Source organism: Babylonia areolata, chromosome 10 (assembly GCF_041734735.1).
Source record: "Babylonia areolata isolate BAREFJ2019XMU chromosome 10, ASM4173473v1, whole genome shotgun sequence".
NCBI lineage: Eukaryota > Metazoa > Mollusca > Gastropoda > Neogastropoda > Buccinidae > Babylonia > Babylonia areolata.
Genome location: NC_134885.1, coordinates 1,305,493 through 1,318,236, shown reverse-complemented (window position 1 = coordinate 1,318,236; position 12,744 = coordinate 1,305,493). Strand labels below are relative to the sequence as shown.

The 12,744-nt window shown below is 41.2% G+C and overlaps 1 protein-coding gene across 3 annotated transcripts in view; it reads right to left on the bottom strand.

Moving 5' to 3' along the window:
* LOC143286689 (uncharacterized) overlaps positions 1 to 12,744 on the bottom strand; it is a 56,684-nt gene that overhangs the window by 43,473 nt on the left and 467 nt on the right. For 2 of the 3 annotated variants that reach the window (XM_076594354.1, XM_076594353.1), the window contains exons 2-4: positions 9,842 to 10,218; positions 8,967 to 9,038; positions 3,181 to 3,362 (exon numbers count right to left, since the gene is read on the bottom strand). In XM_076594354.1, coding sequence (XP_076450469.1) covers positions 3,181 to 3,362; positions 8,967 to 9,038; positions 9,842 to 9,937 — 350 coding nt within the window. In that variant the 5' untranslated portion in view covers positions 9,938 to 10,218. The remainder of the gene's footprint in view (positions 1 to 3,180; positions 3,363 to 8,966; positions 9,039 to 9,841; positions 10,219 to 12,744) is intronic. The other variant, XM_076594355.1, reaches the window with a different exon arrangement.

Genomic DNA, 12,744 nt, shown 5'->3' with positions numbered 1-12,744 from the left:
CTGCATGCATAGATTAGTGTGTGTGTGTGTGTGTCTGTGCGTGCATGGGCATGCAAGCAATTGAATACTTGCATGTGTAGGTATGTGCAAGTGCAGGTATGATGCATGATTATAATCATGCACACCTAAACAACCTGAGAGTTCAGAACTGCTATCATTTCTGACACTGTCAGCTGAAAGAAGAGGACTGCAGTAGGAGTAGGTCCTTGGTTCCTTGGATCCTCACAGTGAGAACCCCAAGTGAGTAGGTATACATGTCCTTGGTTCCTTGGATCCTCACAGTGAGAACCCCAAGTGAGTAGGTATACATGTCCTTGGATCCTCACAGTGAGAACCCTAAGTGAGTAGGTATACATGTCCTTGGATCCTCACAGTGAGAACCCTAAGTGAGTAGGTATACATGTCCTTGGATCCTCACAGTGAGAACCCCAAGTGAGTAGGTATACATGTCCTTGGATCCTCACAGTGAGAACACCAAGTGAGCAGGTATACATGTCCTTGGATCCTCACAGTGAGAACCCCAAGTGAGCAGGTATACATGTCCTTGGATCCTCACAGTGAGAACCCCAAGTGAGTAGGTATACTTGTCCTTGGTTCATCACAGTGAGAACCCCAAGTGAGCAGGTATACATGTCCTTGGATCCTCACAGTGAGAACCCCAAGTGAGGAGGTATACATGTCCTTGGATCCTCACAGTGAGAACCCTAAGTGAGTAGGTATACATGTCCTTGGATCCTCACAGTGAGAACCCCAAGTGAGCAGGTATACATGTCCTTGGATCCTCACAGTGAGAACACCAAGTGAGCAGGTATACATGTCCTTGGATCCTCACAGTGAGAACCCTAAGTGAGCAGGCATACATGTCCTTGGTTCTTCACAGTGAGAACCCTAAGTGAGTAGGTATACATGTCCTTGGATCCTCACAGTGAGAACCCCAAGTGAGCAGGTATACATGTCCTTGGATCCTCACAGTGAGAACCCCAAGTGAGCAGGTATACATGTCCTTGGTTCCTTGGATCCTCACAGTGAGAACCCCAAGTGAGCAGGTATACATGTCCTTGGTTCCTTGGATCCTCACAGTGAGAACCCCAAGTGAGCAGGTATACATGTCCTTGGATCCTCACAGTGAGAACCCCAAGTGAGCAGGTATACATGTCCTTGGATCCTCACAGTGAGAACCCCAAGTGAGAGGTATACATGTCCTTGGATCCTCACAGTGAGAACCCAAGTGAGCAGGTATACATGTCCTTGGATCCTCACAGTGAGAACCCCAAGTGAGCAGGTATACATGTCCTTGGATCCTCACAGTGAGAACCCCAAGTGAGCAGGTATACATGTCCTTGGATCCTCACAATGAGAACCCCAAGTGAGCAGGTATACATGTCCTTGGATCCTCACAGTGAGAACCCTAAGTGAGCAGGTATACATGTCCTTGGATCCTCACAGTGAGAACCCCAAGTGAGCAGGTATACATGTCCTTGGATCCTCACAGTGAGAACCCCAAGTGAGCAGGTATACATGTCCTTGGATCCTCACAGTGAGAACCCCAAGTGAGTAGACCCGACAAACAAGAGGAAACACCCTTTTCATCTCACTTTTCCTCCACTCCACCCTCTTCCTCCCTCACCCACACACACACACACAACATGAAAACACACAATGTGATATACACTGACACTAACACTAACAGGAATAGCACTTAACAGTATGTGCACACACATTCACATGCACAAACAGTGACAAACAATAGTATTATTTGTAAATGAGACCTGTTCAAGTATGCACACACATGCACAGTAACTGTCACACACACACACTGTTCTCTTTCTCTCTCTCACTCTCTTCAACATTTCCTTTGGGTGAATGGAAAGAACCAACCAACTTACTTGTTGAGTTATCTGTTTATCTGTTATCAGAACAAATCGATGTGTTCCACAGTGGGGGTGAGGGGTTGGAGGGGGGAAACACCCATTGTCATACTACCTATCAATCAGCAGAACCAGAATGAAGATTGGTTTCACTTTAGAAAAAACAATCCGATACACCCTATGTAAGGCAAGGACTGGTTGCCTCAAAGACACAGAAAGCGATCAACATACAACAGTTGCCTTGACTATTCCAAGCAAAACTGATACTGTAACTATTTGTTAAGTTGCTCGTGATGTCTTCATTGTTTGGTGAACTGCACAGTCTGCATTAATGATTAATTAATAATAATTTGAAAAGACAGCAGCCAGTATTAGAATAGTTTTCCTAGAGCTCTGCAGTCATGACAGTTTGTGTTTCACTCCTGTATGCTCCTCCTGCTCAACTGATTAATCTTGTGTGCACCACATCAAAAGTCACAAAACATGAACACAGATTAAGTTTTTAGTACAGTAGGTTAATTCAGTTTGTAACACAAAAATATTACCTGCACACTGGTTGACTGTTTTGTTCCAACTGTGAATGCCCAGTTAAGATCAAATGCAATGACAAGCAGATCAAATTCTAACAAAGGAGACCTTTCCCTTAGTTATTATTATACTGTTAGGAAATGTTAGTAATACATTCAAAGAGAAATCTACACGGATCTGTTAAAACGTACTACAAAACAGCAAGTATCTGGCAATGAGGCCATGAAAACAGTATATTAACAATAACTTATAAGATCATCAAGGAAATTTATGCACATGTATATTTCAAGAATACTGAAATAACATTTCCACTACACACAAAATGGAATATATATACATTGGCTTCCTGTGCAAGGCATACTGGAAAGGATCGAATCATTATATGCATAAAGCTATGATACACACAATAAATCAAAACACTTTAAGCATGCTATCATAATGTCCAAATGTGAGTTTGTAAATACCCCTCAGGCAGTGTTTCCGCAAAAGACACCTGCGGCACCCAGGGTATAAATCTATCAGCTGCAACAAGCCGTTGGATAACAGTGACAAGTTTCATGCAGACACAAAAAGGTTTGACTAAACAACATGGTCATGCGTGAAGAAAGCGATCCATGCAAGCACCATTTCAGGCCCAACAAGAAAGCATGCAGTATCATGCAGAGTTCTAACGGGAGGAAGGCCCATGCAAAACGTAAGGGTCTCAACACGAGGGGATGCAAGCGGGCAGGCAACAAGGGAGGGAAGCAAGCCCACAAGCAGAGCAGGAAGTGGGGGTACTCACAAGCAAGAGTCCAAGAGGGTGGAGCTCATTCTGGAGGACTGGCCCTGTTCCTCACTGTGCTGAAGGGACGATGCATGGGGGGGTTGGGAGGAAAGTGGGGACGCCCAAGTGAAGGACTCATCCTGACTAACGCTATTCATGCTGGGGCTAGGGCTATCGGGGCCTACACCTAGCGCACCCTGCTGGAACAACAAGTGTGGGCCCCCACAGCGCCCCACCAAAACGACTCCAGGTTAGAACCACACCATGCCAACACACTCATCATGGACACACAACACAGCATTCACTTTCTGTCACAACACAACAACAACACCGGGCAAACACAGGAAGAAAAGCATGGAAACTGAAGGTGACCTATCAGTACTGTTCCCCACAGCAAGTACTGAGCCAACAAAATAAAATACAAAATCACACAATCATGCTGTGATGGTTGTACAAGATGCTCAGTCTAACAAGGTTGTGTATCCAATACTACAACTTCCAGTAGTGGGCTACTGTTTGAGTTCAACTGGCACTCATCCACAAAAAGGTGCCTACTCTTCAGTCTCTGGCAGGTTTCCATCTTCACTTCAATTGTAAAAGGCTGTCAGTGTCACAGTACCAATGCCTGTGTTTGTCACTTTGTGGAATCTAGACAGTTCAGTACATATAATGAAAGTGTGCTTCAGTTGTTTCAGATTTAAGATGCAAACACCACACAAAAATTACAGTTAAACAAATTCAACTCTTAAAAGGAGAAGAAGAAAAAAAGACACTTGTAAGGAAATTTTATGTGAATTTTACAAAACTGAGTGTGTATGACCATGTATGCTCATGCCCTATGCTGGGTACTGCACATATTATTCAATATATGAATTATATGTACTCTATCAAAATAAGACACATGATTAAAATGTACAACCAGCACTCTTCAGAAACTTTTCAACCTGCTCGACTCAAACTACATGCACTGTAACATCAAACAAATCGTTATAACTCTGTTGATAAAACAACCTGGCAATTACTAAATTAACAGCCTGTCCCAATGTGCAGGGACCCTGGCTGTTTACCAAGGCAAACTGAAGAGCTACGTGGCACAGGAAATATAAACACTGGCACCGTTTATCTCCACACCTTCAGGGCGGCTCCACCCACCACCTACAGGCTGTTATCTGGGTTGGGGACATAACCCACTTCTACTTTATCATACACTCCACTGGCACTCAGCAAACATTTTCAAAAAAGTGTTAGTATTTCTGGGTTATGAACGCATACAAATGAAATGTACAGCTCCAAACTGCATATACTACTTTAACATTAAAGTGAAATTTGTACTATGTATTTCTCTACATAAATGATAAACTTAAAGAGTACATGTATACACAATAAAAATATATGGAAGTTATATGATCAACATAAAAAAGCGCTTTATATACAAGCTAGGGATGTGTGTGTGTGTGTGTGTGTGTGTGTGTGTGTGTGTGTGTGTGTGTGTGTGTGTGTGTGCTTAAGTGTGTATGTGTGTAAGATGAATAACACAGAGGCATACACTGACACAGTGATACACACACACACACACGTCACACACACATTATCACACACACACACACACACACACACACACAGCAAATCTATCCACAGGCAAGTGATTTCACGAACAGGTTTACAAAACTATGGGCCGTGTTCCATGTCAAGCAAACAAAGGGAGAAAAAAAAGCAGCTCCACGCAACACAATGTCCTGACACAATGTCGGCAGATCATACCTTTATGCACGCGCCCTCCCTCCCCCACCACTGCTGCCCAAAAAGGGCTGTGGAATGTCTGGCCTGACCCACATGATATGAATCCTTCCCTCCCTATCCCCAATTCTCTTTCTCTCACATATGTATGCACTAACACATGTGTGCACACATGCAGACACACATGCGCACAGACACACACAAAGAATTTCCGTTTCAGCTGACATTTAAGCATGTCACCGCTGGGGGACAAATCCCAACTGAACATGTAATATCCAAGCAACACCCCAGGCAAAAGAGACGAGGATACTAAAAGGGGCTTGTTTGCATGCATGCGTACACACGCACATATCCCCTCCACTCCCCCACCTCCTCCTCCTCGCTTCCTGTTGTTGGACTGGACAGTATGAAATTAAGCACAAATATAATTCATTCAAGAAGGAGTGGTGGAGGAGGGATATATATATATATATCCATATATCTAGCAGGACTTAAAACCTGTCAAAACATTTCTGATTCATGAGTCGAAACTTGTCACTATATAAGCTGGATTTTGTGCAGTAAACCATAACAAATTATGGAAAGTTTTAACATTTTAATTTCATCGTCCTTCCACTCCCCCCACACCCACCACAGCTTCAAAATAGGCCTGCAGGAAAAGACAACAACAAAAATGGCTAGGAAGGGAGGGGGAGGAAGGGAGGGTGGGGGTGGTAAGAGCATGAGGGGTAGTGGTGGTGGTGATTATAGATGGACTAGGTAAAAGCAGATAGTAAGCATGGGGCCCCCACCTACACCCCTCCCCAGCGGTGACTCAATAGTCAACCCTCCACTCCTATTCAGTGTGCCAAGCTGCCTGCCTGCCTGCCATAAAGAAACCCCCTCTACATTCCTCCTCTGCCTTTTGTCCTCCCAGTGTGGGAAACTACTCCTCTACCCTGTCCCTCTGTGTCCCACTTCACTGCTGCCTCCTCTTCCCTCTCTCTCCCACCTCCTCTCTCTCTCTCACAGTCACACACACACACACACACAGGGACCCTGGCCTGTGTGGACACACCCAGCTTGTTTGTTTTCAATTTTCATGTCACAGTGATATTTCTGTGTGCTTTATGTTCTGGGGTCTGTTTCCTTTCAGTTTAAAAACAGAAAACAGGACACCCCAAAGTCTGGAAAACACACACACACACACACACAAACACACACACACACACAGAGGGATCCTGGCCTGTGTATACACTCAGCTTGTTTGTTTCAAATTATGTCACAATGATATTTTTGTGTGCTATATTTTGGGGTCTGTATCCTTTACCCCCACCCCCCCCCAAAAACAACAACAAAAAACAAAAACAAAAGCAAAAACAAAACAAAATAAAAAACAAACAAACAAAAAAACCCCCAAAACAAACACAAATGTACACACACACACTATTATATATCATTATATGTATCATACACACACATGCACACACACATTCCTTTCAAATGAAGCATTGTTAAATATTTCATGTGAAATATATGTTTATTTGTCATGTTCTATAATTTATAATGACTGTCATATTATGTTTCTGTCTGCATCAGAAACAGAACAGGTGTATCTAACATTCAATTAATCAGGTGATAAAACAAGCTGGCACCCACTGAGCATGCACCACAACAGATTCTCTTTTTAAAGAACAAACCTGATTTTGCTTAATCTTCTTCCCTCTCTGTATAGTTTTTTTTCCTTCTACTTATCCCATCCTCTGTATGCATGCATGTGTTGTGTGTGTGGTGCATACGTGTGTGCGCATGCACTAGTGTACTGCTTTGTGTGAACATACCTTTGCATGTTTCATTATATACACACATAATGTTTCAAGCATTGTCTGTCATGCATATTTATTGCAAAATAATTCGCACTTGAAATTTCTTCCCTGTTGAAACTTCCTTGTAGTTGTTGACCTCTCTCTCGGTGTGTGTGTGTGTGCGCGTGCGTGCGCGCATGAGAGAGAGAGAGAGAGAGAGAGAGAGAGAGAGAGAGAGAGAGAGAGCACATGCACGCGTGTGTGTGTGTGCGTGTGTGTGTGTGTGTGTGTGTGTGCACGTGCGCATGCGTGTGTAAATGTGTTCTCATGTGCACGACTACTATTTGTCACTGTACTGTTCAGAACCATGCTATGCCTTCCTTCAGCGCTGTGTGCCATGAGGGAGGGCCAGGATATATATCTGATAAACAATCCTGTGCCAGTTGTGTTTGGGCAGGGTGTGTGGTGCATAACAGGTTATGTTTGGATACAGCCCACAGCTAGTCCCCCTCCCTCCCTCCCTCCTCCTCTCCTGTCAGCACCAATGCCCCTGTGTCAAGCCAAATGTGTGCTTGACTTACATTTTTCAACAGCCAGAAATTCGGCACCCATTCACAACACTTGAGCTGTGTAATGTCTTTGTGCCATCTGAATGACTGAGTGTGTGTAAGTAAACATTAGGGTTTTTTGTTGTTGTTTTTTTCTCTTCTCTTAGTGGTGTGTGTGTGTGTGTGTGTGTGTGTGTGTGTGTGCGTGCGTACACATTCTTCTCCCTCCCCTTTCTCTCTCTCTCTCTCTCACACACACAAACGCACACACAGACAGATCTGCTGTTAGATAAATTGGTAGATCTTAAGGAAGGTGTTTTTTTAAAATTTTTTTATTGGTGTTATGAAGAGATAGATCTTCAATGTCTACTTCTTCCAGATTGACAAATCAACATAACTTTAGAAATTCACAGATCTCAATAACTTAAATTACTTAATTAGTCAATACCCAGTTTCCTGCATGAACTTGATGAAGTAATAAAGATTATTGTAATGCATTGTAGTATAGTAAAAAATGTAAATTGTATTGTATTTCTCAGACTGACTATGATCTGGAATTATCCTGCCTCCCCTTTAACTTTTTAATTTAAGTATAACATACTGTGCACAATGTCACTGGAGCAAGATAGGATCTTGTCCTCATGAAGGAGGAGAATCCTGAAGTCATTTCCAGTTTTGTCTTGATTACCCTTTTACAGTGTTTCATATTACACATCTTTACCACTTCTTTATAATATACCTGAAACAGTCTGTACAACCTTGACAGATGTCAACATGTTCTTTTTCCTTGGCATGGACTGGGTTCCTGACGAACATATCAGTCCAGCGGTGAAGTCTGCTGAACTAACTGGATATGAAAAGTGTGTGGCCCGTAGCTCAGAAATAGTTTGGTTTTAAAGGTTAAAACTATGTAAAGTATGTATACATTACAAGTGGCACTGCTGGTTAGTCATTCTTTGCTGAGCTCACATGCTGACCCACGCTGGCCAGTCTAACATCATCTGGAATGAAGTTAACATATTGCAAAAACTCCAAAAAGTCACTGGCTGTAACTTACTAATTACAAATGGATTTCCTGATCCCAACACTTACTAGAACTCAACAAAGTTCTGCACAAGAACTGAAGAAACAGTGCTGACTGCCTGAGTGAACAACAGCTGTCAAATCTCTCACATTTTCCTATAGCCACATTTATCTAAAAAATACAAAACAAGCACAAAATACAGTTAACAGACTTGTACAAAAGCCATCTTTCAGATGGTATACAAATTTTATACAAAGTATCCATGCAATTTATAACAATAAATTGTATACATGTTCATGCATACTCACACAAGACAATACAACTTGCACTTGTGTTGGTATGGAATATGTACGCACAACAGCTTTAACTAGTTTAAGGAAGCGAGAAGCGAGGTGCGTGTGTGTGTGTGTGTACAAATGTGTGTTGGTGAGTTGTGGAGGGTGGATGGAGCAGAAACAAAACAGTTCTTATCAACTGCAGTTTTTCAATGGACAGAGGAAGGAAAAGCATGCAGACAGAGGTGGAGTTGGGACAGGAAAAACAAATCTCACAACAATGCAGCTGACACTGACAGCAGTGATACATATCAATTCCAAATACCAGAGGACAGGGACAGTGACCACGATCCCCCTGCCCCTACCTGGACACCACGGCCTGACTCACCCCTCCTGATAAAACATGAACTGACCACTGACTTCCACAGACACCTACCTTATCCTGGCGATGAGACACCCTTTCCCGTTCTGCTTCCAACTGCCGCGCCAATCTTTCAAACTGTGCTTCCTGACAACACCACCAGGGAACAAACATCTGTGATAAAATCATGAACCTTTCCCCACCTGTACCATTCAATACCCATCCATCAAATGTCTCAAACTGTAAATTTCCCAGTCCAGTCACATGGTTCAGCAGCTGAGAATAAACCAACTTCTAGAGATGGCACAGAGATGTCATGAATACTGTGACTTCATTCATATCATCCATGAAAAAGAGCTAAAATTTTATTCATCAGTTCATGACTAAATGGTATTATATATAATTATGTTTGTATAACTGTGTGTGTATTGACAGCTAGCATTGACCGCATAACACATATCTAGTAACTGTATTGTTATAACACATTTCACTTTTTATTTGACACACTGCAAAGGAATGAATGATGAAATACTGAATTACAAGTGCAACAGTCACACATTTTATTATTCAATAATCTATGGAGGGAACAAAATAGGCCACAAAGTGCAACAGTCACACATTTTATTATTCAATAATCTATGGAGGGAACAAAATAGGCCACAAAGTGCAACAGTCACACATTTTATTATTCAATAATCTATGGAGGGAACAAAATAGGCCACAAAGTGCAACAGTCACACATTTTATTATTCAATAATCTATGGAGGGAACAAAATAGGCCACAAAGTGCAACAGTCACACATTTTATTATTCAATAATCTATGGAGGGAACAAAATAGGCCACAAAGGAGAGAGTGACAGAGAATGAGTAAGAGGGAAAAGAGAGAGAGGGAGGAGAGACAGAGACTGACACACTGAGACAAAGACAGGAACAGCCAGGATGCTCTCACCTGCTCTTGTACTGATTTCAGGATACTGGCAGAGGAAACATCGGCAGGCACAGGGCTGGTCAGGGCACTGCTCACATTCGCCTGATGTGACAACATCGGAGTTCACATCCAACCAAGAAAAGATAGGACTGTCCACAATGAATCGGTCCTCCACTTGTCAACAACACACCAGCATCTCACACAACGTGAAAAGTGGAAGTGTTCATCTACTGGCCACACAGTGACTGCAGAATTACAATCCACTTTGGATCACTTTCACTAGTTTCTGTGTCAATTCACATTCAAACAACAGCAATCATCCAAGTTTTCTAGTTCAAAAAGAAGTGGTCTCTTTCGATGGATGAAAGGTGAGGAGACAGTTCTGTTGAAAGTACAACCTGTGAACAAAGATAAAATAACAAAACTGCACGGGGCTGATACTTTGATAGCTGAAACAGTGTTAAATGGTTCAAATACTCATACTGAAATAGGTGCTTGCTGGGAATGAAAAAACCTGCAAAGGTTAATAAAAAACCCCAAAAAAACCTGATGCAAAAGTGCAAGAATGTTTGACAAAGTGGCACAATCATACAAGTTTCCTTATATACCAAACTGTTTAAGTACAATTTGAAGTTTTTGTGATTATAATAATAATAATATAATTGATAAAAATAATACAACATGTTAACATACATATGACTATATATGATATATATTACATATGTAAAAACAGTTGAAATAATGTGTGTATGCATTCACTGATCCAGTCTGTCTGTGGGGTATGGGAGGCGTGCATGGGAGGTCACAGACAAAACTTCAGTGACAAGTGGAAACTAGTATTTAAGTAGCAGTACAGTTTTGTTGTTCCACACGTACATAAATACTTTGAAATTTCATTCATTATTCACTGAATAATTAACAATAAAGAACTATCACAATCTGACGACTGGAATTTTGTCTCACTGTCACGGTCTCCTTCCACAACAGCCCCAGATTTGCAACAAAGGAAATTTTATAGATCTATGTATTCTTAAGTAATAACTTAAACTATAAAAATATTCAGAATATCACTATCAGTGATGAAATTACACATATGGAATGTAACAGTATTTGTATTTGTAATATACAATACCACATATTTGTATTTGTAATATCCAATACCACATAGATATCTATATCAATTGGACTATGTATGATAATAATAATATCATTAATACATCATAAACAGCAGTAGTGCAAATCAAAAATCATTTTCAAAAGTTATGATTTTAAACCTGTAGATTTTAGCTAATTTAAAACACAAACTTGTAAAAAAAAAACAACAACTGTAAGAAGTCATATTTTATTCTTAGTGGTTCCACATGAACTTGATGAAGTATGCATGTAATGATACATGCATGATATACAGGTCAAAGCTGTCATAGTTTAAAATTATTCAACTTCGGAGCTATGAGTCTGACAGGAGTGAGAACGTGAGGTCTAAAAATAGTATAACTAACCTGTGATTCAGTGAAGATAAACAGGACATAAAGACTGTGCCCTCCAGCAGACCACTGCGGGTCCCTGTACCCGTTCTGCTTCAGTGAACTTAAACCCTCTGCCCTCACCAATGCCCCAAGCCCTTTGAGTACTAAATCCTCCACTATTAGGCTGTCCTGTGCTCATAATTAGTTTTCAAACATGTAGTGAAAATACATGCCATCATTTTCGGCTGACAGAGTATACATTTGTCAATTGATACCAATTGCTAAACACAATATACAAGTATAAATAACCCCAACACCCACCTCTCACAGTCATACACATACTGTGTACACATGAAACTGAAATGAAACAGGGACACTCACAGTGGGAGCAAAAACAGCTTTCAAATTTAGACTATTACACAGTGTTACTGCTTGAGAGGTGGATACACTGGCAAAGATTTAGATTAGAGAGAGAGAGAGAGAGAGAGAGAGAGAGAGATGAAAATTGAAAGTAAATTATCAGAGCAAAAGAAAACTCAAAGAGAGAGCAAGGGCATGGGTGGGAGGGAAAGGGGGAGAAGAGAGAGAGAGAGAGAGAGAGAGAGAGAGAGAGAGAGAGAGAGAGAGAGGGGGGGGAGAAAGAGAGAGCGAGAGAGAGAGAGAGAGAAAGATCGGGTGCGAGAACAGGAATCATGTGCTGCCAACTTAAAACAATACCAACTTCACTGTGGCAGTGTGAACAGCTTAGGCATTTTACAAACAACAGAGTATTTGTTAACAACTCTGCCATGACACTTCTTTAACATAATTATAAATTCTTATCATTTTACATCATTTGAGCTGTCCTATTTCAGAAACTTGTCCATGAAAAACTAAATAAACAAGACCAACAACAACAAAAAGTAAAATATTTTTTTAAAACATTTTTTGTCCAGTGTTCACAACAAACTGTAAAATTTATGAAGGGTCAAATGCTTCCTGCAATCCAAGCTAATGATGTGTCATCTACTGAAACGTGTCTCATAAAAAAAACCGTAAAAGTTCCCGTCTGTGTCATTTGCAAGGTGCAGCTGAAACCTGCATAGTTCACATTCTTCTGTCAATGCGGAATGACAAATGATAGCAACTGTAATTCCTTGTTGTTAATATATCTGAGCGTGAATGTGTAGACACTTATCTCAATATTGGAAGGCTATACATGCTTTATTTTCCAGGCCAAGCAAAATTTGATCCAAATCTGTGGACAACACATCTGCCTCAAGAACTCGAACTTGTTTACGTTCAACTACAATCCAGCAGGCATTACAGAGTTGTCGGCCATTGTTACCACTGCTCCATACTATTCGCAAGTGCATTCCTTTTTAATCTCCCATGTTCTTCCTTGATCAGCGTGGAAAAGCAGTATCTAAACGTGTCTACGATCATCAAATATGCCTCATAATAGCACTGCGAATATCG